Source organism: Myripristis murdjan, chromosome 17 (genome assembly GCF_902150065.1).
Source record: "Myripristis murdjan chromosome 17, fMyrMur1.1, whole genome shotgun sequence".
Lineage (NCBI taxonomy): Eukaryota > Metazoa > Chordata > Actinopteri > Holocentriformes > Holocentridae > Myripristis > Myripristis murdjan.
Genome location: NC_043996.1, coordinates 35,284,014 through 35,310,025, shown reverse-complemented (window position 1 = coordinate 35,310,025; position 26,012 = coordinate 35,284,014). Strand labels below are relative to the sequence as shown.

Below are 26,012 nucleotides of genomic sequence, written 5' to 3'. Positions count from 1 at the left end.
CCTTTGACCTCCTTCCTCACAGAAAACAACCTGACTGACACACACACACACACCTCCAACACACACACACACACACACACACACACACACACACACACACACACCTCCAACACACACACACACACACACACACACACACTCACTCACTCACTCACACACACACACACACACACACACACACAAACACACACACGAACATACACACACACACACACACTCACACACACACACACACACACACACACACACACACACACACACACACACACTCACTCACTCACACACACACACCACAGGATGTGGTACAGGAAGGCAACATGACAGGGTGTGAGCTTGTTCAGGTGTAAACTCCGCCCACAGGAGCCTCACCTGTCCTTCTTACCTGTTGCAGGAACTCACCTGTTGAACGAGCCAATCACAACGCAGCACTGTGACCTCTGACCTGTGAGGCGACATGAGTCACCATCAGAGCTCCCTGGCTCCTGCCGACGCCCTGACCGCCTCCACTGTGAGTCCACCTCACCTGTCTCACCTGTACTGTCTCACCTGTCTCACCACACCTGTCTCACCCGGTCTGTCTCCCCCGTCTCTCCTGTCCTGTCTCCCCCATCTCACCTGTCTCACCTTTCCTGTTTCACCTCCCCCGTCTCACCTGTCTTGTCTCACCCGTCTCACCTGTCTCACCTATCCTGTCTCACCCATCTTACCTGTCCTGTCTCCATCGTCTCACCTGTCCTGTCTCACCCATCTCACCTGTCCTGTCTCACCCACCTCACACGTCTCACCTGTCCTGTCTCACCTGTCTTGTCTCACCCATCTCACCCGTCTCACCTGTCCTGTCTCACCCGTCTCACCTGTCCTGTCTCACCCATCTCACCTGTCCTGTTTTACCTGTCTCTAACCGTCTCACCTGTCCTGTCTCCATCGTCTCACCTGTCTTGTCTCACCCGTCTCACCTGTCCTGTCTCACCCACCTCACACGTCTCACTTGTCCTGTCTCACCTGTCTTGTCTCACCCATCTCACCTGTCTTGTCTCACCCATCTCACCTGTCCTGTCTCACCCGTCTCACCTGTCCTGTCTTCATCGTCTCACCTGTCCTGTCTCACCCGTCTCACCTGTCCTGTTTCCATCGTCTCACCTGTCCTGTCTCACCCGTCTCACCTGTCCTGTCTCACCCACCTCACACGTCTCACCTGTCCTGTCTCACCTGTCTTGTCTCACCCATCTCACCCATCTCACCTGTCCTGTCTCACCCATCTCACCTGTCCTGTCTCACCCGTCTCACCTGTCCTGTCTCACCCATCTCACCTGTCTCACCTGTCCTGTCTCACCTGTCTCTCACCCGTCTCACCTGTCCTGTCTCACCCGTCTCACCTGTCTACACTGGCTCTGTTGTTGAGCTAAAATGAGCCCATGCATGTAAATGTGTCACCACTTGGCGTCGTGCGGCTCCAGATCTTTGTGTGTTTGTGGGCGCGTCCATGTGGGCGTGTCCATGTGGGCGTGTCCATGTGGGCGTGTCCATGTGGGCGGGGCCGGGGGCAGCTGTCCGGTGTCTTTGTCAAGTTTCTTCAGAACTCTCCAGCAGAACTGTTCTCCTGTGAGAAACAGGAAGAGGACAGAGCAGCTGCTGAGTCAGCGGCAGGTGAGGTTCAAGCTGCTGCGTTTAGGAGCTGGAAGGTCCTGAGAGGCGGCGGCTGCCTGTGGTTTGCATGTTCTGGACTGGAAACCTGTGGAGGACGATGATGTTCTGCAGCTCCCCGAGCGGCGGCTACACAAGTGGTGAAAAATTTGTCCTTGAATGTCCCGTTAGTGTTTGTCCAGGTTAAGACCACAGCTCCCAGCAGCCCCTGGCTTCCTGTCCCCCCTCACCATTCCTGAAGATGGGATTCTGAGACAGGTCAGAATGCAGAGAGCCTTTTTTCATGAACAATTTTCTTAGAATTGTGAGATAATTATTTCATTAATGTATGTACAAGAACGTTTGACCTTTCCCAGGTTATGTCTCCTCTGTCCCAGTGTGAGTGGCTAGGGCTGGACGGTGGCCTGGAGGGGCCCCCGAGGAGCCGTGATCGCACGCATGAATTTAGCAGCACATAAATATAGCTGGGACCCAAAGCTGCCAGGCTTTAAAAGTCCTACGTAAAATATCAAGTCAGCTGTAGAGCTAACAGGCAGCCAGCAGAGGAGAGGACAGGTGTGACCTGCTCTGGTTCTGTGGTACCTGGTGACTTTCTCCTGCAGACAGACCAGGAGAGCTGCAGCCATCTACTCATGAAATGAAAGCATGAAAAACTGTTGCAAAGACAGAAATGGCTGAATATTAGAAATTTTAATTTTAGAAATGTTCTTGTTGAGACAAGGATAGATTAGATGTGGTTGGTTCCTGTGATAAGATGAGACTTAGAACCTTGAATCTTTGTAATCTGACTGCTGGAGGAGTCAAACTGAAGCATCAAGGTCTGTTTTATCCTGGAGGTCCTGCAGTCACAGCCCAGCGAGACCTGGTGTCACCCACGTAAACATGAAAACTGAAAATTTAGTGATCCTATGACACGTCCCATTGGCAGCATATGAATGGTAGCATTCTTCATTAACTTGCCTGTGTAAACATCAACAACAACAACAGTAATACATGTCTGACTCTCCCTGCGGTGGAGTCAGCTGGTGTTTGATCCGTTCCAGATCAGAAACATCAGGAGTCCCAGGGCAGGACAGACTGTACCGCATGAGAGCACAGCTGTGTCGCCCCCTGCTGGCCTCTCCACTGCACTGCTGCTGTTTGCATTCAGCTGGGATCATTTTAGCTGCTCTTCAAAAGAGTCAGAAGTTTTAAGTTTGAGTTTCATTTGATCACTCTCTCTCTCTCCCTCTCTCTCTCTCTCTCTCTCTCTCTCTCTCTCTCTCCCTCTCTCTCTCTCTCTCTCTCTCTCTCTCTCTCTCTCTCTCTCTCCTTCTCTCCTCCAGCCGGTGTCTCCCTCTCATCCTCCTCCTCATTGCCATAGTGATGAAGAAGAAGAGGACCTCAACAAGGCGCTGGGTGTTGAGTGTTTCCAGCAGATCCTCCGCCCGGCGGCTCGCAGCCCGCCAGAGAAACACCGAGTTTACAACGAGCAGGACTTCGAAGGTCAGACACAAAAACAAGCTGGTTCCACAGGTCCTTAAGTATGTTCCACAGGTCCTTAGGAAGGTTCCACAGGTCCTTAAGTATGTTCAACAGGTCCTTAAGTATTTTCCACAGGTCCCTAGGAAGGTTCCACAGGTCCTTAAGTATGTTCCACAGGTCCTTAGGAAGGTTCCACAGGGCCTTAGGAATGTTCCACAGGTCCTCAAGTATGTTCCACAGGTCCTTAGGAAGGTTCCACAGGTCCTTAGGCAGGTTCCGCGAGTCCATGAATAGGTTCCACAGGTCCTTAGGAAGGTTCCACAGGTCCTTAAGTATGTTCCACAGAGCCTTAGGAAGGTTCCACTGGTCCTTAGGAAGGTTCCACAGGTCCTTAAGTATGTTCCACAGGTCCTTACGAAGGTTCCACAGGTCCTTAAGTATGTTCCACAGGTACTTAGGAAGGTTCCACAGGTCCTTAAGTATGTTCCACAGAGCCTTAGGAAGGTTCCACTGGTCCTTAGGAAGGTTCCACAGGTCCTTAAGTATGTTCCACAGGTCCTTAGGAAGGTTCCACAGGTCCTTAAGTATGTTCCACAGGTCCTTAAGTATGTTCCACAGGTACTTAGGAAGGTTCCACAGGTACTTAGGAAGGTTCCACAGGTCCTTAGGAAGGTTCCAAAGGTCCTTAGGAAGGTTCCACAGGTCATTAAGTAGGTTCCACGGGGCCTTAGGAAGGTTCCACAGGTCCTTAAGTATGTTCCACAGGTCCTTAGGAATGTTCCACAGGTCCTCAAGTATGTTCCACAGGTCCTTAGGAAGGTTCCACAGGTCCTTAGGCAGGTTCCGCGAGTCCATGAATAGGTTCCACAGGTCCTTATGAAGGTTCCACAGGTCCTTAAGTATGTTCCACAGAGCCTTAGGAAGGTTCCACTGGTCCTTAGGAAGGTTCCACAGGTCCTTAAGTATGTTCCAAAGGGCCTTAGGAAGGTTTCACAGGTCCTTAAGTATGTTCCACAGGTCCTTAGGAAGGTTCCACAGGTCCTTAGGAAGGTTCCAAAGGTCCTTAGGAAGGTTCCACAGGTCATTAAGTAGGTTCCACGGGGCCTTAGGAAGGTTCCACAGGTCCTTAAGTATGTTCCACAGGTCCTTAGGAAGGTTCCACAGGTCCTTAAGTAGGTTCCACAGGTCCTTAGGAAGGTTCCACAGCTCCTTAAGTATGTTCCACAGGTGCTTAGGAAGGTTCCACAGGTCCTTAAGTATGTTCCACAGGTCCCTTGGAAGGTTCCACAGGTCCTTAAGTATTTTCCACAGGTCCTTAGGAATGTTCCAAAGGGCCTTAGGAAGGTTCCACAGGTCATTAAGTATGTTCCACAGGGCCTTAAGTATGTTCCACAGCTCATTAGGAAGGTTCCACAGGTCCTTCGAAAGGTTCCACAGGTCCTTAAGTAGGTTCCACAGCTCCTTAGGAAGGTTCCCCAGGTCCTTAAGTAGGTTCCACAGGTCCTTAGGAAGGTTCCACAGGTCCTTAAGTATGTTCCACTGGTCCTTAGTAAGGTTCCACAGGTCCTTAAGTATGTTCCAAAGGTCCTTAGGAAGGTTCCACAGGTGATTAAGTATGTTCCACAGGGCCTTAAGTATGTTCCACAGCTCCTTAGGAAGGTTCCACAGGTCCTTCGAAAGGTTCCACAGGTCCTTAAGTAGGTTCCACAGGTCCTTAAGTAGGTTCCACAGGTTCTTAGGAGGGTTCCACAGGTCATTAAGTATGTTCCACGGGTCCTTAAGTATGTTCCACGAGTCCATGAATAGGTTCCACAGGTCCTTAGGTAGGTTCCAGGAGTCCTTCAACAGGTTCCACAGGTCCTAAAGGTTTCAGGGATTACTGAGAGGGTTCTCAGTGGAGGAACATCAGGTGGTGTTGGGCCTTGGGGGCGGGGAGCAGAGCCTGAGGGTAGGAGCCTGGCCTCTGGAGCAGGAGGAGCCTAAGGGGTCTAAATGTGTTTCTGTGGTAATGATGAGGTGTGGACTCCCTGCAGATCACCGTCACTCCTCCCTGCACGTCCATCAGCCTCTGTCCAAACCGCCGGCCGACAGCAGGAGGAAGAGGAGCGGCAGGAGGAGGAAGGAGGCCAGGAGAGGCTCCGCCCCCAACGCCACCATAGAAGAAGACCAGGAGGAAGAGGAGGGTGAGGAAGAGTCCTACAGCCAGACTGATGGAGAGGACACCGAGACCGCCCAGGTAACACACACACACACACACACACACACACACACAAAAAAAACTGGATGATTATTCTCATTCTATTATGTTTTAGTTCTTCCTGAATGACGGCGATGCTTCACCTCCACCTCCCGGCCAAGTCACCATGGCAACAGATGCTAACCACAGCTCCACCCACATCCTAACTGAGGCCCCGCCCACCAGGTAAGTAACACACGTTAGAACACACACATTGGAAATGGGACAGGAAACAGATTTTTGCGTTTAGATAACTGACTGATAGACAGATAGAAAGATTGATGACTGATTGGTTGATTGATTGATTGATTGATTGATTGATTGGTTGGTTGATTTCCCCACTGGATCGATAAATCTCCAAGTCTGTAATGTGACATAACTGGGTCTGTTACCTGTGTTGGATTGTCCTCCACATTCTGACTCCTCCCCCTCTCAGTGACCCGCCCACTATCCAGACCAGTCACAACGGCCTGTCGCCCAGTTGCCATGGTAACAGCTACGAGCCGCAGGACGACGCCGAGGCTCAGATGCTGACGTCTGTCGACCTGGACGGCATCAAGAGTCAGTAACACTGCTCCTTACACCTTACACCACCCTTTACACTTTACACTTTACACTTTATTCTTTACACTTTACACTTTATTCTTTACACTTTACACTTTAAACTTTATTCTTTACACTATTCTTTACACTTTACACTTTACACTTTACACTTTACACTTTACACTTTATTCTTTACACTTTACACTTTATTCTTTACACTTTATTCTTTACACTATTCTTTACACTTTACACTTTACACTTTACACTTTATTCTTTACACTTTACACTTTATTCTTTACACTTTACACTTTATTCTTTACACCTCACATTTATGTTATTCTTTATACTTTACACGTTATTCTGTACTCTGGCATACAGACAGTCTTCTTCAGTTTGTGGATCAGCAACAGCAGAGGCAACCAGAGGTCAGAGGTCAGGGGTCAGAGGTCACAGCAGCGCTCCCAGTACAGACAGAATGCTAGACTGTGCACATACTTGCGCCACACTGAGACACATTTTTTTAAAATCACAACTTTATTTATCCGTTAAATCCATTTCTCTGTGCACAACAAAAACACACCTCAGTCTTGTGGAGGTGTGTGTGTGCAGCAGTGTGTGTGTGTGTGTGTGTGTGCAGCAGTGTGTGTGTGCAGCAGTGTGTGTGCAGCAGTGTGTGTGTGCAGCAGTGTGTGTGTGTGTCACCACAAACACACAGACTGTCCTCTGGTAAAAAAAAAACACTTTATATTTAATCTGTACAGGCTGTTCTGAGCTGTAGTTACGTTTTAAAATCATCAGCATCAGGAGGTTGGTGAGGTGGCTGCTGGGTAAATCAACACGACTCTCAGTCAGGTGACCCGGGTTCAAATCCAAAGTAAACAGTGTTTGTTCTCAGGTCCTGATGCCAAACCTGACCCCGACCCTGACCCTGACCCCGACCCCAACGCTGACCCTGACCCTGACCCTGACCCCTGACCCTGACCCCAACGCTGACACTGACCCTGACCCTGACCCTGACCCTGACCCCGACCCCGACCCCAACGCTGACACTGACCCTGACCCCTGACCCTGACCCCAACGCTGAACCTGACCCTGACCCTGACCCTGACCCCGACCCCAATGCTGACCCTGACCCAACGCTGACCCTGACCCCAACGCTGACCCTGACCCTGACCCTGACCCCGACCCCAACACTGACCCTGACCCCTGACCCTGACCCCAACGCTGACACTGACACCGACCCCGACCCCGACCCTGACAATGACCCCAACCCCAACGCCGACCCTGACAGCACCGTTCTCCTCACCTCACCTGCTGTCAGTGGCTGGGGGGTTGGGGAGGCGCTCCTGTGGCTCGGAGCAGACAGGTGACCCTGTGGAGCAGACAGGTGACCCTGTGGAGCAGACAGGTGACCCTGTGGAGCAGACAGGTGACTCTGTGGAGCAGACAGGTGACTCTGTGGAGCAGACAGGTGACCCTGTGGAGCAGACAGGTGACCCTGTGGAGCAGACAGGTGACCCTGTGGAGCAGACAGGTGACCTGTGAGGTCGTCCCGGGGGGAGGGCTTGTTGAAACAGGTCAGCGACGTGCAGACCTTCAGGAGCAGGAAGTGGGCTGATGGAAACAGGAAGCTGAGGGAAACGAGGCTGACAGAGGAGGAGGCGGAGCTCCAGGCTGCTGACGAGGAGGAGGAGGAGGAGGAGAGTTCTCCTAAAGTGATCATGTGGACAGAAGCGACAGAGAGAAAGTTAAAATGAAACGGTCTCCCCCTGTAGGACAGGTGAGGGGCGCTCCTCCAAAACCCCTCAACCTCAAACTCAAAATGAAGACCTTTAATTAAGACGTGAGGACACTCAGGCTTTTGTTTGGTTCTGTGTGTGTGTGTGTGTGTGTGTGTGTGTGTGTGTGCATGTCTGTACGTGTGTGTGTTTTTCGGGACGTCCCGTCAGCTCACACCCAGATGTTCTCGGCGTTCCTCGGTTCCACATAACAGACTTTTCTTTCAGGTCAGTTTGTGCTCATGTGACCTGAAGCTGCTGCTGACCTGAACACAATGCTGCCGCTCGGCCCACACACACCCCGCCCACGCCGCACCGGACTGCTGCGCCATTGTTCCAGCCTGTGTGTGTGTGTGTGTGTGTGTGTGTGTGTGTGTGTGTGTGTGTGTGTGTGTGTGTGGAAATGCCTCATATCTGACACAGCATCCATCAGTGTGAGGCAACATGAAGCACGGGTCTGTTCTGGTGGTGATGAAACATTTCAACTGTTTGTTCCATGAGAGGCTGAAGGTTGACTTCTGTGAGTACTCTGCATCTTCTTCCTCTTCCTCTTCCTCTTCTTCGTCGTCTTCTTCTTCTTCTTCTTCTTCTTCTTCTTCTTCTTCTTCCTTGTCTTGCTCTTGGTCCTTGTTCCTGTGTGAGCCTCACAGTGGATGTCCTCCCTGCACGGGGCAGGGTGCGCCCGGCGTGGCTCGGGGTTCTGCAGGTTCCTGAGGTTCCTCAGCAGGATGAGGAACCGTTTGAAGCTGTTAGGAAGGAGAAGGTGTGTGAGGGATCATCTCAACATGTTCTTCTCTCGGCTCCATGTGTCAGAGTTCAGACTGTTTAACCCACCAGACAAAAATCTGTAGCAGTGATTATTGATTACTGATTATTTGAACGTGATATTTGAATTGATCTGACGAGTTATGACTCCTGGACAGATCCATAATGAACACAGACCAAAACATCTTTTCATATCAGGGTCATGTGGTTTTCATCCTGCTGTTATTTGGCTTTACTTCGTATCAAAACAAATGACAAGCAGTGAGATCTGAGAAGAGTGAGCCGGTCTGGGATCCAGTCCTTCAAGCTGAAGAGGAAGACCAGGTTCCAAACTGATCGTCTTCATTTGAAAAGGAGAACATGAACATGAAGTCAGCAGCTTCCTCTGGAAAACACAAAACACTCCGAGGGCTTCATGTCAGCCCAACATATCGAACAACGATTTACATGAAACACGGAGAAAAGGAGAAAACTAAAGGATAAAACCAAGAACAGACAAAGATAAATCTTTAAAAAAAAAAAATAATAAAACAGCTTTCCCATGCAGAGGTGAAGACGAGCAGATCCTGTTTCACCAAGAAACTCCTCACAGCAACCTGAGCCCCCCCGCTTAATCACCACGTTTCAGCCGAGTGTGTGTGTGTGTGTGTGTGTGTGTGTGTGTGTGTGTGAGTGTGTGTGTGTGTGTGTGAGGTGTTTAAACTGATTGGTTAATCAGGTCTTGTGGCTTTAGGTTTGTCAGGGTTCACATCTCGTCTTACCGGAGCCTCAGTGAGGTTCAGCCGAGCCTGAAACTCACTTAAACACCGCAAGATTCCCATGGGACCTGTGTGTGTGTGTGTGTGTGTGTGTGTGTGTGTGTGTGTGTGTGTGTGTGTGTGTGTGACTGACTGGTCCTGTTCTGCTCTGGTTGGAGGTTTCAGATGGTTCTCCTCAGAGCTCTGTGGTTCCCTCAGAGGTTCTCCAGCTGCTCTGCAGAACGTATGAAGTGCTCCATTGACACACACACACACACACACACACTCCTCTGGGGGTTAATAACGTTGCCTGTCAGTCACCCGATGCCCCTCCCCCTCAGGTCACCGGCTGGACGACGTGCCGGCGGTGCGGCGCCACCTGGTGAGGAAGAGCAGCCGAGGCCCGGTGGTCCATATCAGCAGGGGGCCGAGGGAGCCAGCCGGGAGCCGCAAGCTGGACCGCACGCCGCATGAGGTCAGAGGGGGCGGAGCCAGCACCACGCCACTCTACCACTGTGCTGTAGTAGTACTGTAGTAGCACTGTAGTACTGTAGTAGCACTGTAGTAGTACTGTAGTAGTACTGTAGTAGCACTGTAGTAGTACTGTGTAGTAGCGATAGTAAAAGCAGCACTACAATCAGTAGTACCAAGGCTAGCAGTAGTACTAGTGGTAGTAGTGGTTGTAGTACGAGTTGCAGTAGTAGTAGTATTATGTTAACAGACTGTAGTACTCAGCTGCCTGGGGGTCAGAGGTCAGCTGGGTACAGTGATTCCATTAACACCTGTAAGAGTCTGGTGTGTGTGTGTGTGTGTGTGTGTGTGTGTGTGTGTGTGTGTGTGTGTGTTCAGGCTGGTGTGTGTGTGTGTGTGTGTGTGTGTGTGTGTGTGTGTGTGTGTGTGTTCAGGCTGGTGTGTGTGTCAGGAGTTGGTGTTTGATTGGTTGTCTGCAGACAGAGGTGTGAGAGACAGTAGGAGGAGCAGCGTGAGTGTGTGTGTGTGTGTGTGCGTGTGCGTGTGCGTGTGTGTGTGTGTGTGTGCGTGCGTGCGCGCGCGTGCGTGCGTGTGTGTGTGTGTGTTATAACAAGCCGGACAGAGAGGAGGCAGTCATTTCTCCTCTCTCTCTGAAGCATGGTGGTCCAGGTGCGCCGCCACCGCCAGGTAAGACACCTGATTTAGCCTGGGTTCTGCTTTGGTCAGGTTTAGTCCAGTTTAGCCTGGTTTAATCTGGTTTGGCCCAGTTTAGCCTGGTTTAATCTGCTTTGGCCCAGTTTAGCCTGGTTTAATCTGGTTTAGCCCAGTTTAGCCTGGTTTAATCTGGTTTAGCCCAGTTTAGCCTGGTTTAATCTGGTTTAGCCCAGTTTAGCCTGGTTTAATCTGGTGTGGCCCAGTTTAGCCTGGTTTTGTTTAGACCAGCATAATTCAGTCTGGATCTTAAAGTCAAGCTGAAGGGACAAATCAGAAACAGGGTTAGGGTTAGTTTTTACAAAATGATGAAATTGACGATGTTGATTTGATCTGAAATTTTAACAAAATATCAAATAAACAAACCTCTCAGTTCAGTTTGATGCAGAAACACCAACTCAGGTCCAACAGGTAAGACCAAACAAAACAAAACCAAATGGAACGGCCCACTGCTCATGGGGAAGAGAAAGGTAGCAGATAGCAGAGACCAGTGAGACCAGGTGAGTCCAGGTGAGTCCAGGTGAGTCCAGGTGAGACCAGGTGAGACCAGGTGAGACCAGGTGAGTCCAGGTGAGTCCAGTTGAGACCAGGTGAGACCAGGTGAGACCAGGTGAGTCCAGGTGAGTCCAGGTGAGTCCAGGTGAGTCCAGGTAGAGGTTTTTGTTGTCAGGTGAACTGAAGCTGCAGACTTTATTTCATTAGAAGAACCTTGAGGTTGAATTAGATCAGCTGCCTGTAGCGTCACACTGTGGCTCACCTGTCACCTCCACCTGCAGCTGCACCGTCACACACAGCTTCCATTTTCATCACATTTCAACCATGAAGACAAAGTGTCAGTCTTCATGAGAGAATGAACTATACCTCTGTGGGTAATGTGAAAGGTTTTATGTGTGTGTGTGTGTGTGTGTGTGTGTGTGTGTGTGTGTGTGTGTGTGTGTGTGTGAGTGTGTGTGTGTGTGTGTGTGTGTGTGTGTGTGTGTGTGTGTGTGTGTGTGTGTGTGTGTGTGTGAGTGTGTGTGAGTGTGGGTGTGTGTGTGAGAGTGTGTGTGTGTGTGTGTGTGTTTGACTACTTTCAGGGACACACATGAGACTTAAGACCAGTGATAGGGGACGGCTTGCTTTTTGGAGTCGGTGGTTAAGATTAGGATTGGGATTAGGATTAGGATTAGGGTTAGGGTTAGGGTTAGGGGTTTGGGTTCGGGCTGCCAGGTGAGTTTTGGAGAGAAAAGGCTCTGGCCCTTGTCTGTGACAACACGCCTCGACACGCTAACGGTGGCGCCCCCTGCTGGCCGGGCGGGGTGGCAGGGCATGTGAGATTGACGTTTCTATTGGCTGCTGTGAGTTCCTGAAGCTCTGTGTGTTCAGGTGAGTTCAGGTGAGTCCACGTGGCTCCTGATGTTGGCACCAGGTGAGACAGACCTTCACCTGTGGCCCTCTGCACAGTGCAACAACATGGGACTCCAGTTATGATTCTAAAACTGAACAGAGCGGTGATTGTTTTTAAAGTTTGGTTACGGTTAGGGTCCGCTTATGTTGAGAATGTGTTATTTTAATTTTATTCTGAAGTAGTTATGGGTTTAAATTGGTCTCAGTCGACTTTGAGAATCATTAAAGTTCTGAGTTTGATTCAGGTTAGGGTCAGGGTGTAAAATTCTCCTCTGAAAGGGTTAAGGTTAGGGTTCTGGCCAAGTTTAAGAATAATTTAGGATCTAAATTGGTTGAAGGCTGATGCCAGGTTGTTGTTAGGGTCTAATATATTCTTGTATTCTTATTTTGAAATGGTTAAGAGTAGGGTTTGGTTTGGTTTAGGTCTACCTAGAACAAAATGGCAACTTATGTAAAACATAAACTGACTGATTCAACCGGGAAAATCAAACAATGGTGGTTTTCAAATCCCCTTTGTACGTTTATTTTTATCTTTCAGTCCATGCAAGCTAGTTTTAGCAGTTGTTGGCTTGTTTCAGTTCTTCGGTTTCGGGTTGCTTAAGTATATTAAGTTTAGAGCAAAGCCCATTTCCTCAGTGGTGTGACGATGAAGCCACAGAGTGTTTCAGCGTTTACCCAGCAGACCGTGAGGCCGGCTGGGCTCATCAGACCCCGGCTGATGTTCCATGTCCAGCTCATTTTGTCATTTGTTGCCAGCGACTTGCTGTTTGTGTTGTATTTTGCTGACCGTGGAGGTCTTCAAGATATTTCCTAAGTAAACATTCTCCAGTTGCCCCCAGAGGTTGTCACTGTTGAGCCGAGGTCTTAGATTAATTACCAACATTTTAGGGCTTAAAGTTAAATTAAAAGTCTCTGTTGTTAAACTGTAGCCTACAGTCCCATCAGATTGGCTGTGTGTGGTGTGGTGTGGGCTGGGTGTGTGAGCGGAGCCTCCAGGAGAAAACTGGGTCACATTGAAGACCTTTGACACCCTGAGGCCACCGTACCTGCTTTGTCTCAGGAGGGCTGCATACGTACCTAAAGAGCACAAACAGGACTCTTAAGATTGGGATTAGGTCGGGGTCAGGGCTGGGTTAGGCTGAGACTGCAGGAAATGAATGTAAGTCTGTGTAATGTAAAGTGACCTGAGTAAATGTGTGTGTGTGTGTGTGTGTGTGTGTGTGTGTGTGTGTGTGTGCAGGTCTTCGTGGAGCTGAACGAGCTGGTGATTGACAGGAACCAGGAGCTGCAGTGGAGGGAAACGGCTCGATGGATCAAGTTTGAGGAGGAGGTGGAGGAGGAGACGGAGCGCTGGGGGAGGCCCCACGTCGCCTCGCTCTCCTTCCGCTCCCTGCTGGAGCTCCGCAAGACCATCTCCCACGGTGAGGAGGAGGCACGGGGTTTCCCTGCACACCTGAGGACAGCAGGGGCCAGATGTGTAAAAGTGTGTGTTCACACAGAGCCAGAAACACACACACGCATTCCTCTGGTCAGATTTATAAAGCTGTGTGTGTGTGTGTGCTTCTGTGTGCAGGCGTGTGTGTGCAGGTGTGTTTGTGTGTGTGTGTGTGTGTGTGTCTGTTTTTAGAAATACAGATTTCTGTGGAGAAAACAGCGTCTGCATGTTTACACACCTGGCCCCAGGTGCATTTTTAGCCCCACCCCCTGCACCTGTCAGTCATGTTGATGATGTCATCAGTCCTGATGTTTCTGAATGTTTCTTTTGTTTCTGCTTTTAAAACACCTCTTCTCATGGTTCTGTGTGGTTCTGTGTGGTTCTGTGTGGTTCTGTGTGGTGGTTCTGTGTGTTCCAGGTGCGGTTCTGCTGGACCTGAACCAGCGCACTCTGCCCGGCATCGCCCAGCAGGTGGTGGAGCAGATGGTGATCTCAGATCAGATCCGAGCCGAGGACCGAGGGAACGTTCTGCGCGCTCTGCTGCTCAAACACAGGTTCTACACACAGACACAGAACCGGCTAGAACGGGCACCGTACAGGGAGCTCTAGTGCTCCCAGAGAACCTGCTGGCAGCCATGTTTGAGGAACACACTGAAGAACTTTATTAATCTTCCATGTAGGGTTGGACACTGCTGAACTTATTACTTTTAAGGTTAGCAGTGGAATTACATCGGTGCTAACGAGTACCTGTTCCAGGTAGATCAGTCGGTACCTTGAGAACGGGCCGTGATGTGATTTAAAATAAATGTTTATACCTGAGCATGAGCAGCAAAAACTAAGAAACAAAAAATCTCCTGCACGTTATCTTTTTCACCTGGAGTTAAATTATTTTTATTGGCAACATTTCAGGTGATCCTAAGCATGAAAGACAAAGATAACGTTGCCATGGTAACTGACTGAGAGGTCATCTGGTCTTGTTGTTTGGAGCTGAAAATGCCAGGTTCCCCTGAACTGCCCACCTGGTGAGGAGCTGTGCAGGTGTGTTCACAGAGACGACTGATGTCCTGTTGTGTGTCCACAGTCACCCCAGTGATGAGAAGGACCACAGTCTGTTCAGCAGGAACATCTCAGGAGCCAACATGGCCGCCCTGATGGACAGACACAACGGCCAATCAGAGTCCTCCGTCACCCAGCCTCTGATGCACCACGGAGACGCCGACGGAGAGAAGAGCGAGGTAGACAGACCCAGACCCAGAGCCAGAGCCAGGGTTAGGGTAACCTCCAGTGTCCAACAAAGTGACCTAAGTAAACATCTGTGTGTGTGTGTGTGTGTGTGTGTGTGTGTGTGTGTGTGTGTCCAGAAGGAGGCTCCAGCTCTTCGTCACTCCAAATCCAAACATGAACTCAAACTGATGGAGAAAATTCCAGAAAAAGCCGAGGCCACCGTCGTCCTCGTGGGTACGCACCTTCATCACTGCCATCATCATCATCATCATCATCATCATCATCATTCACACCAAGGCATCACTGTTAACACTATCATTATCATACTAATTCCCACCAATAATAATAAAATACATTTTAATCTGTTGGCACTTTCCAGAACAAACGTCATGAAGGTCTGTACTGCAGGAAGAAGGTCAGATGAGACAAAGTGAACTAGAAGAGAGCATGTAACATTTAAAATGTCAATTTCAAAGGGAAAATGCCAACAAAAGAAGATTTTAATGACCAAATGTTAATTTTTTAATCTCGTGACATGATTGTACCTGTTTGAACTGTGGCAACAAAACATGATTGGTTGTCCGTAGTACAAAGAAATTAAGAAACAAAAAGAAAAGCAACAAAAGGTTGTAACCTGGCCGGTTCAGGTCTCACCTGTGGTGCAAACGAGTTTTTTGAATCACAGCGACTGCAAGAGAGCCTCGATCACACCGCCACTGTGCACTCACATATTCGGCTAGTCGTGTGTGACTATTGAATGTGATTTTTATCAAAAAATCAAACTCAGGATGAGAATTTAATGCGAGGAAATAAAGGCGGGAGTTCTGACATCATCAGCGTTGTCATGGTGACGGGCCTCCTGTGCTCCCCCTGCAGGCAGCGTGGGCTTCCTGGACCAGCCCTCCATGGCCTTCGTGCGCCTGCAGGAGGCCGTCCTGCTGGAGTCCGTGCTGGAGGTTCCTGTTCCCGTCCGTTTCCTCTTCCTGTTGCTGGGCCCGCCCACCGCCAACGTGGACTACCACCAGATCGGACGCTCCATCTCCACGCTCATGTCCGACAAGGTGAGCGACAGCAGCTTCCGGAAACCAGCTGGACAGAGACGGCCGCATCCCATAATTCACCAGCCAGACAGCTGTTTCCGGCAGAACAGGCTCCATGTCACAGAAACAGCATAACTTTTTTAATCTGATCTTAACTGCTTGGTTACCATGGTAACAGGGGTTACAACCTGATTTTGGAAAACAGCCACCACAGATGAGCTAGGTCAGCACTCGTGTCCTAACGTAAGACAGGAGAGGTGGATCCTTTTCTTTAGACTCACCTCAGTCTCCGTCTGTCCTCAGCACTTCCACGAGGCGGCGTACCTGGCAGACGAGCGCCAGGATCTGCTGACGGCCATCAACTGTTTCCTGGACTGCAGCATCGTCCTTCCTCCCTCCGAGGTCGGCGGGGACGAGCTCCTTCACTCCATCGCTCGCTTCCAACGGGAAATGCTCCGCAAGAGGGAGGAGCAGAGCGGCAAGCTGCAGGCCAAGCAGCCCAAAACCCTCGACGACCAAGGTCACTTTCTGGGAGAGATGCTCTGCTGACATTCAGACTGGGCCATTTCCAAGAATCACAAATATGCATTTGAGGCAAATGTTTTATGAATAAAAAAAGCCTCCTCATATTTAATCCCCAAGGGAAAACTGGATCAGTTGCAGCTGCTCAAATTTTCAAGAGAAGAATTAAATTATAAGAAAACAAAATAAGAAATATAAAAATTTGTGCCTTAGAAATTTGACATTTGAAATTTGAAAAAGCTTACAAAATATTACTACAATAAATGCAGAAATAAGAAATTGAGCACATTGAGATGTTCACAGCAACTATTCTGACATGAAACAGCAGGGTAATCACAGCAGTTATTAATGTTATTGATTGCAGGAAAAAGAGTCTCAGTGTCGTGGCAGAGCAGAGCTCCTCTCTGGTTGTTGTTGTTCATGATGCTGTCAGTCACCAGGGACCTTCACCCTGAGCCCGTCCAGGATGGAGGAAGAACGTCAACTTCTTCTTTCCTTCTTGGTCTCCAGACCTGCTGGTTCCCTCGAAGCCCAGCGACGACCCTCTGAGGCGTTCGGGTCGTCTGTTTGGCGGGCTGATCAGCGACGTGAAGCGGCGCTACCCGCAGTACCTCAGCGACATCCAAGACGCCCTGAACCCTCAGTGCATGGCCGCCGTCATCTTCATCTACTTCGCCGCACTTTCGCCTGCCATCACCTTCGGAGGCCTGCTGGGTGAGTCCTGCACCTGCAGGGAGGCAGCAGGTGCCTCAGGTGTGCCTCAGGGGAGCTTCTCCGTCAGCTTCTGCAGCTGCAGGCAGGAATCCAAAAACTCAACTGTGACTTTTCTGAACCTTAAAGTAGACCTGAGAACTTTCCCAGAAAGATTCCTAGAAACCTTGCTTCCAGAGACGCAGTTTGGTCAATGGACAGTATATTTTTAGGTTCTTTAAGTTTGCTGGTCGTGTTCTACACAGGATGTTATTTAAAAAGGAGACAATCTTAAAAAACTGTATTTTGCATTGATCCGACCCAAAGAGCAGCTGATTCCTGTTTTCCTTCCAGCCATGCGGCGCTCCTAATCCCCCCTGTTCTCTTACACAGTTTGGTCATTTCAGGTTCTCTGCTCCTGTGTTGCAGGTGAGAAAACAGAGGGTCTGATTGGTGTGTCGGAGCTGATTGTTGCCACGGCGATGCAGGGCATCATCTTCAGCCTGCTGGGCGCTCAGCCGCTGCTGGTGATCGGCTTCTCCGGACCACTGCTGGTGTTTGAAGAGGCCTTTTACTCGGTGAGTTCATCTGACCTCATCACAACCTGCTGTCCTCCTCTGCTCTGAAGGCTGTGGGGAACACGGTTCCACTGTGGAGAACCCACTGTTCCCCAGAGTGGAACTGTGAGGCCAGTCTGTGGTCAAGAAACATCCGTTTAGAAAGTCCATTTCAAAGGCACAAACTTATGAGAAAAAAACTGAGAAAATTAGTTTTTCTTTTGCTTTTACTTGTTTTTTGGGGTTAATCGAGAACCAAGAACGGGATTCAGCAAAGTGAAGCCACGTTCCTGGACCAAAACCCCCCCCCCCAAAAAAGGGAAAAAACAATCATTCCTGAGGTTTTTCCTCAAAATTACCACTTTAATATCTGAAAATATCCAAGTTTTTTTCTTGGATTATTAATCCCCTGGCTCCAGACATGTTTGTTGCCTACTGTCTCACTGTCATACCTGGACACAGGATTTTGTTGTTTTTCCACCTGTGCTGTTTGTGTGCAGTTCTGTAAGGACAATGAGCTGGAGTATCTGACCGGCCGGGTGTGGATCGGGTTCTGGTTGGTGCTCATCGTCCTGCTCACCGTGGCCTTGGAGGGAAGCTACCTGGTCCGCTTCGTCTCCCGCTTCACTCAGGAGATCTTCTCCTTCCTCATCTCCCTCATCTTCATCTACGAGACGTTCGCCAAACTGGTCAAGGTGAGGATCTGCTGCTGGGAGCAACTGGGCGGAAATGATCTAAATGTCTCCGCTGATGATTTCAGTCCTGATCTGGTCGTTTGTTCGTTTTTTAAATGTTTTGTCTCTGTGTCTGCGCTGACCTGAGCTCTGCTGCCGGACCAAGAACATCAGCTCATATATTTCATGTTCTCTCTGGAACGTTTGGTGGACCTCATTCATGCAAGAACTTTTCTTGTATTGTTTATCTTTATTTTTTTGTGCGGTGGTACCAATCTGCCATGTTAGATTCAAGGTTGTTATTGTTTTGCATCTTTCATTAGTTTTATTTTTTATTTCATTTTGACTTTTTGTTTTCAGTTTCAGTTTAAATTAGTTTTCAAAGCAAGTTTACTAGTTTAGTTTTATTTTTTGAAAATGCTCAGCTTTAGTTTAGTTTTACCAGCTTCACTGTTAGTTTGAGTCTTTTTTGTAAGATGAGGTATTTGTCAGGGAAGAGATTCAAAAATGTCAAATATTGTGTCATAAAAACTGATAATGATAAAAATATCATTCCATTTAAAATAAATGTGTTCACTGAGGACAGATGAACAACCACATAAACTGACAAAGATGAAAACTGAAGACATTTTCTCTGTCACTTTAGTTTGTTGGAGTTAGTTTATAAAGACGACAGAGCTTCAGTCAGAGTGAAGCTCCAGGTGAGCTCAGGTGAGCAGGCGGCGTGCTCTGCAGGACGGATCTGAGCCTGGTGTCTTTGTCTTTCCAGATCTTTCAGGAGCATCCTCTCCAAAGCTGTTACCATGGAAACGACACAGCATCGTCTTGGTGTAACTCCACAGCGGCGGCCGCCGGGCCTGCTGGGAAGGTGGTGGGAGAGCCCAACACGGCGCTGCTGTCCCTGGTGCTCATGTCGGGAACCTACTTCATCGCCTTCTACCTGCGCAAGTTCAAGAACAGCGCCTTCTTCCCCGGCCGGGTCAGTCACATGACCGCAGCGTATTTTGGTCATTTTGCCAACATTTTGCTGTTATTATTGTCGTTATCGTTATTATCACTGTTGTTATTTTTATTTATTTATTTATTTATTCATATTACTATTTTTTTGTGAATGCTGAGTAATTTCTTGCTTTTTTGCGAATCAGCTGTTTTCCCACCTGAGTCACATTCATGTGTCCAGAGCATGGAAGAGGTTGACAGGCATCTTCTTCTCACAATCCAACAAACTGCTCTGTGTGTGTGTGTGTGTGTGTATGTGTGTGTGTGTGTGTGTGTGTGTGTGTGTTTCAGCTCCGTAGGATCATCGGAGACTTTGGGGTTCCCATTGCGATCCTCATCATGGTGCTGGTGGACTTCAGCGTGGAAGACACCTACACCCAGGTCAGCTGCCACACACACACACACACACACACACACACACACAAGACAGACGCTCACGCTATTCTGACACGTTTTGGCATTTCTTACCTGTAGCTCTCCTCACAACAACACAGACGCCAGCCGCTTCTCTGAAACAGCCTTGAGGCGTGAGGCGTGACCGAGGTGTTGATGCATCAACGCCCGAAGGGCTGGCTGAGGTTTAGTGGCCTCACGTCCCACCGACGCATTTTTTTTTTTTTTTTTTTTTTACGTTTAGGGTTAGAATAAAAGAACTTCTTCCACAGTCGCCATGTTTTATTAATGCTGGTTTATTGGTGCTCAGCACTGCCATCTAGAGGAAGTGTTGTGTTAACGCGCACCCCAACACAAAAGACGTGCGGAGGTATGAAGGGTATACACATATGCTAATTACAAAATATCTGGGGCTTTAGCCCCGAATAAAACAGCCTAGTGACGCCACTGGTAAAAAAAAGGGTAAAAGACAGGTGAAAGACAGGTGAAAGACAGGTGAGAGACAGGTAAAAGACAGGTGAAAGACAGGTAAAAGACAGGTGAGAGACAGGTAAAAGAAGACAGGTGAAGCGAAGCACCTGGTCGGCTGCTTGTCAGGGAAACAGGAGCGTCTGCTGGGTCCAAAGAACACAGAGGAGACGCACGAGATATTAACTATCACTAATGAACTTACTACACATCACTCACATCATATTTACGTTTAACCTGACAACAGATGATTTATGTATTTAGTTATTTATTGCATGAAATTATGAACCAATTACAAATGATTAATTATGCATCATGAACATAAAACATTTGTATCACATTTTTCAACAGCAGATTCTGTCCAGAAGGAAAACTTGGTCAACATGTGTTCAGTCAGTTCAGTTTTCCTGCAGCGGGACGGGGCGGGGCGGGGCGGGGCGGGGCGGGGCGGGGCGGGGCGCAGTGTGTCGGTACAATGCCAGGCTGCGATGATGAAGGTGAAAGCCGCTCTAACAGACCTGAAACACCTTGTTACAGAAGCTGAGCGTGCCCAGCGGCTTCTCGGTGTCCAGCCCGGAGAAGCGCGGCTGGCTGGTTTCCCCTCTGGGCTCGGACGGACAGTTTCCCGTGTGGATGATGGCTGCCAGCGCGCTGCCCGGCCTGCTCGTCTTCATCCTCATCTTCATGGAGTCGCAGATCACAGCGTACGAGCCCGCCTCCTCCCTCCTGTTTGTCTCTTGTCTCGGTTTAAAGTAACACACTGAAACCTGAGCCGATTCACCTGATTTCTCTCAAAAACACAGCAACAAGGCAACAAGCAGCTTAGCCAGAAATTACCCACAAACCAGCAAAAAATTAATAAAAAGTTACAAGAAAATGACCTAAAATTTAGTCCCAACAATGACAAACACTGACCTGAATTTAAGCAACAGGATAGAAAAGAAAATTAGAAAAATAAAACAAAGAAATAATAAAACAAGAAAATGACCTGAAAATTAGCACACAAAAAGGAGAAAATTATTAGAAAATATTTTTGTTGTAATAAATTTTCAAATATGTAATTATAATTTTCTCCTATTTTTTTTTCGTTTGTTTTTTAAATTTTCTCTCTGTTTTGTGTGCTAACTTTCAGGTCATTTCCTTATAACTCTGTCTTATAATTCTTATGACGATTTTCTCGCTAATTTCCAGCTCGTGTCTCTGCCTGTGTCTTGTGTCTGTGAAAGAGATCAGGTCAGTCTGAACCTGAATCAGGAGGCCTGATCAGACCAAAGCTGATAATCAATCGATTGTATTGATCAGGCTGATCTGCAGTAAGAAGGAGCGGATGCTGGTGAAGGGCACCGGGTTCCACGTGGACCTGCTCATCATCGTGGTGGTGGGCGGAGTCTCGGCGCTCTTCGGGCTGCCCTGGTTATCCGCCGCCACGGTTCGCTCCGTCACGCACACCAACGCCCTGACCGTCATGAGCAAGGCCGTCGCCCCCGGCGACAAGCCCCGCATCCAGGAGGTCAAGGAGCAGCGGGTCACCGGCTTCCTGGTGGCTGTTTTAGTGGGTACGTCTGTCTGGTACTCAGATACTGCTGATGATACTGCTGCTACTACAAGTACTACTACTGATACTACTGCTACTGCTACCACAAGTACTACTACTGATACTACTGATACCACAAGTACTACTACTGCTACCACAAATACGACTACTGCTACCACAAGTACTACTACTGATACTACTGCTACTGCTACTGCTACCACAAGTACTACTACTGCTACCACAAGTACGACTACTGCTACCACAAGTACTACTACTACTACCACAAGTATGACTACTGATACTACTGCTACTGCTACTGCTACCACAAGTACTACTACTGCTACCACAAGCACGACTACTGCTACCACAAGTACTACTACTGCTACCACAAGTATGACTACTGATACTACTGATACTACTGCTACTGCTACCACAAGTACTACTACTGATACTACTGCTACTGCTACTGCTAGCACAAGTACTACTACTGATACTACTGCTACTGCTAGTGCTACCACAAGTACTACTACTGCTACCACAAGTACGACTACTGCTACCACAAGTAGTACTACTGATACCACAAGTACAACTGCTGCTTCTACAAGTACTACTACTGATACTACTGCTACTGCTACCACAAGTAAAACTACTGATACTACTGATACCACAAGTACTACTACTGCTACCACAAATACGACTACTGCTACCACAAGTACTACTACTGATACCACAAGTACGACTACTGCTACCACAAGTACTACTACTGATACTACTGCTTCTGCTACTGCTTCCACAAATACTACTACTGATACCACAAGTACGACTACTGCTACCACAAGTACTACTACTGATACTACTGCTTCTGCTACTGCTACCACAAGTACTACTACTGATACTACTGCTACTGCTACCACAAGTACTACTACTGATACTACTGCTACTGCTACTGCTACCACAAGTACTACTACTGATACCACAAGTACGACTACTGCTACCACAAGTAGTACTACTGATACTACTGCTACTGCTACTGCTACTACAAGTACTACTAATGATACTACTGCTACTGCTACTGCTACCACAAGTACTACTCCTGATAGTACTACTATTACTGTAGTTTACTGCTTTAGGCGTGTAGCTAACAGCACAGGTGTTGGACTGGGCACCTGTGACTCGTGACCTTCAGTTGGACTCGAGCCTCGTGACTCGGAGCGACCTGCCAGTGGAGCTTCACTAAAGTCCAGCGTTTGAAAATGTGCCGGCAGGTCTGTCCATCGTGATGGGCGAGGTCCTGCGCCAGATCCCCCTGGCGGTTCTGTTCGGGATCTTCCTCTACATGGGCGTCATGTCGCTCAACGGCATCCAGCTGAGCGAGCGCCTCCTGCTGCTGCTCAAGCCGCCCAAGTACCACCCCGACCACACCTACGTCCGCAAGGTGAGCCCCGCCCCCTGCCCCGCCCCCAAGTACCACCCCGACCACACCTACGTCCGCAAGGTGAGCCCCGCCCCCTGCCCCGCCCCCACACCACCCCGACCACACCTACGTCCGCAAGGTGAGCCCCGCCCCCTGCCCCGCCCCCAAGTACCACCCCGACCACACCTACGTCCACAAGGTGAGCCCCGCCCCCACGCCACGCTCACACACACACATACAACCCCGACCACACCTACGTCCGCAAGGTGAGCCCCGCCCCCACGCCACGCCCACACACACACATACAACCCCGACCACACCTACGTCCGCAAGGTGAGTCCCGCCCCCACGCCACACACACACATACAACCCCGACCACACCTACGTCCGCAAGGTGAGCCACGCCCCCACGCCACGCCCCCACACCACCCCGACCACACCTACGTCCGCAAGGTGAGCCCCGCCCCCACGCCACGCCCACACACCACCCTGACCACACCTACGTCCGCAAGGTGAGCCCCGCCCCCTGCTCCGCCCCCCAAGTACCACCCCGACCACACCTACGTCCGCAAGGTGAGCCCCGCCCCCTGCCCTGCCCCCAAGTACCACCCCGACCACACCTACGTCCACAAGGTGAGCCCCGCCCCCATGCCATGCCACGCCCCCACACCACCCCGACCACACCTACGTCCGCAAGGTGAGCCACACCCCCACGCCACGCCCCCACACCACCCTGACCACACCTACGTCCGCAAGGTGAGCCCCGCCCCCACACCACCCCGACCACACCTACGTCCGCAAGGTGAGCCCCGCCCCCAAGCCACGCCCCCACACCACCCCGACCACACCTACGTCTGCAAGGTGAGCCCCGCCCCCACGCCACGCCCCCACACATATATCTGTGTGTCTCTCACCTGTCTGTGTCTCACCTGTCTGTGGTTCAGGTGCGGACCCTGAGGATGCACCTGTTCACCGTGCTGCAGGTGGCCTGTCTCTCTCTGCTGTGGGTCGTCATGTCGACGGCGGCGGCGCTCGCCTTCCCCTTCGTGCTGCTGCTCACCGTCCCGCTGAAGACGCTGCTGCTGCCGCGCATCTTCAGCCGCCGGGAGCTGCAGTGTGTGAGTCACACACACACACACACACACACACACACACACACACACACGTACACACACACACGCGCGCGCGCTGGGCAATGCAGGCAAACACATTTACAGTCTACATGTTATTATTTGTTACCATGACGACGCCCTCTGCCCTCTGTCCTGCAGCTGGATGCAGACGATGCAGAGCCCCACCTGGAGGAGTGGGAGGGGCAGGACGAGTACTCCCACAGGCAGATGCCCGTGTGACCCGCCGCCGCCACGGGATTGGTCCGACGGCGTCCTCCCTCATTAGCATATCTGTAGCCGTGGAGACGGAGGGACTGTTAGCGCTGAAATCATGTTTCTGTTTTTAAATCTCTTTTGTATTTTTGAAGATGAGCTTTTATTTTTATGACTCTGATGGCCTCGGCTGCTTCATCATCATGTGCTGTGTGTGTGTGTGTGTGTGTGTGTGTGTGTGTGTGTGACACTAACACAACGTCTCCTCTTCACCTGTTAGTGGCAGCTTCACGTCTCTCACACTCACAGCCTTCACACACACACTACAGTGAACAGGTAGAGAGTGTGTGGTTTCCCATGCTGTCTCACACACACTGCTAGAAAAATCATTTTTAAAAAACGGACTGGAAAATTAACAAAGTGCCAGCTAAGAAATGACAAGAAAATTATTAGCAAAAAAAAAAAAAAAAAAAAAAATCCAAAGTAGAAAGAAAATACCATAAAACTATATTTCTAATATGAAATAGTATGGTTATTAACAATATATATAATTAGATTTAAAATCATATTAACCAGAAAAATTACACAAAAGGTTTAAAAAAAAAAATGACAAAAGAATGGGAATTCAGGGAATTAAAATCAAACTGATGCTACGCTAACGCCGCTAACCACATAAACCCCGCCCACTGCTGCCAGCAGGATGCTGATTGTCACCTGGAACCTCCAGTCCAGAACTTTCTGTGTGTGTGTGTGTGTGTGTGTGTGTGTGGGCAGGAACACAGGTGGAAAAGTGAAAAAAACATTTAGCAGACAATGACCTGGAAATTAGCTCCGAAAAAAAAAAAGAGCTGAGAGAGAAAGAGAGAAATGATCAGCGAGTTATAACAAACTACAGGAAAAGTTACAGAAACTAGACTGAAAATACTTTGGATTCTATAGTTTAAATGATGTTACAGGGAAAAAATGTTTTGTTTTGAGGTTTTTCAGGTTTTCGGGACTTTTTGTTTCGTCATTTCAGCTCCTTTCCTTTTTCCTTTTATTTCTTTCTTCTCTTTTTTCTTTTTCTCCGTTATTCTTCCTTTGTAGTTTCTTGCTGATGGTCCGGTGTGTTCTGGGCAGCTTCCTGCACTTCTGGAGTTTACATGATGACACTGAAGGCAACACGTAGGCAGTAAATGTCACCTGGAGATGCAGGACGAGCCGAGTCTGCGGCTCGATCCGATCTGCACTCTGAGATCAATACAGATTTAAATTAACAGCTCAGAGTCAGACTGAGAGTCTGTGGCTGAAGCAGCCGCCTCATAATGTTCTGCTCAACACTCACAAACCACACAGCTGATGATCGGCTGTGGAAAGCAAAACGCTTCCCTGCTTAGGGACTATTTTCCCTGGAGGAGGAGGAGGAGGAGGAGGAGGAGGAGGAGGAGGAGGAGGGGGGAGGAGGAGGAGGGAGCGTTTCAGTGTGAAAAAGTCCTGAAAAGCCAACAGTGCTGCTGCTTTTAGGAAAACTCATGTGGAGGACTTTATTGGGCTGATGGAAAACTGGAGTGAAGAAAGTGTGAAGGCTCTGAAAGTTCATGTTCATATCGTAGTGGAATGAATGGAAACCAGCGGCTGGAGGAAAGGGAGGAGGAGGAGGAGGAGGAGGAGGAGTGATGTGGCGAGGAGGAGGAGGAGGAGGAGGAGGAGGAGTGATGTGGCAGCTCTGAGATCAGCAGGAACCTTCTGGAACCTGCAGCCGCTTTATTCACTGTGGAAACTAACGTGTTCATTATTAAACACATCCTTATCTCTGAGGGTCTGGGTTTGTGACGGGAGCCGAACATCAGCTGGGATGTTTCAGGCTTCCTGCTTTTAAAGGGAAATGCCACCCAAAACTCTGTCACTGTAACATCAAGCTGATTAATAAAGATTCTGTTCCCTGAACCTGTCTGGAGTCTGCATGCAGCCAGTGTGTGTGTGTGTGTGTGTGTGTGTGTGTATGTGTGTGTGTGTGTATGTG

General features: G+C 49.3%; 1 protein-coding gene across 1 annotated transcript; it reads left to right on the top strand.

The window, feature by feature from the left end:
- The first annotated feature begins 454 nt into the window (after nt 1-454).
- On the top strand, nt 455-24,061 carry slc4a2a (solute carrier family 4 member 2a). The gene is made up of 23 exons (XM_030074817.1): nt 455-508; nt 1,816-1,902; nt 2,997-3,129; nt 5,142-5,344; nt 5,421-5,530; nt 5,781-5,905; nt 9,509-9,642; nt 12,976-13,156; nt 13,589-13,724; nt 14,252-14,405; nt 14,532-14,628; nt 15,271-15,455; nt 15,738-15,954; nt 16,467-16,670; nt 17,076-17,224; nt 17,704-17,898; nt 18,647-18,856; nt 19,168-19,257; nt 20,275-20,441; nt 21,040-21,293; nt 22,537-22,706; nt 23,630-23,803; nt 23,957-24,061. The coding sequence occupies exons 1-23, from the start codon at nt 455-457 to the stop codon at nt 24,035-24,037; spliced, it is 3,510 nt and encodes a 1,169-aa protein (XP_029930677.1). The 3' UTR covers nt 24,038-24,061.
- The last annotated feature ends 1,951 nt before the right edge of the window (nt 24,062-26,012 follow it).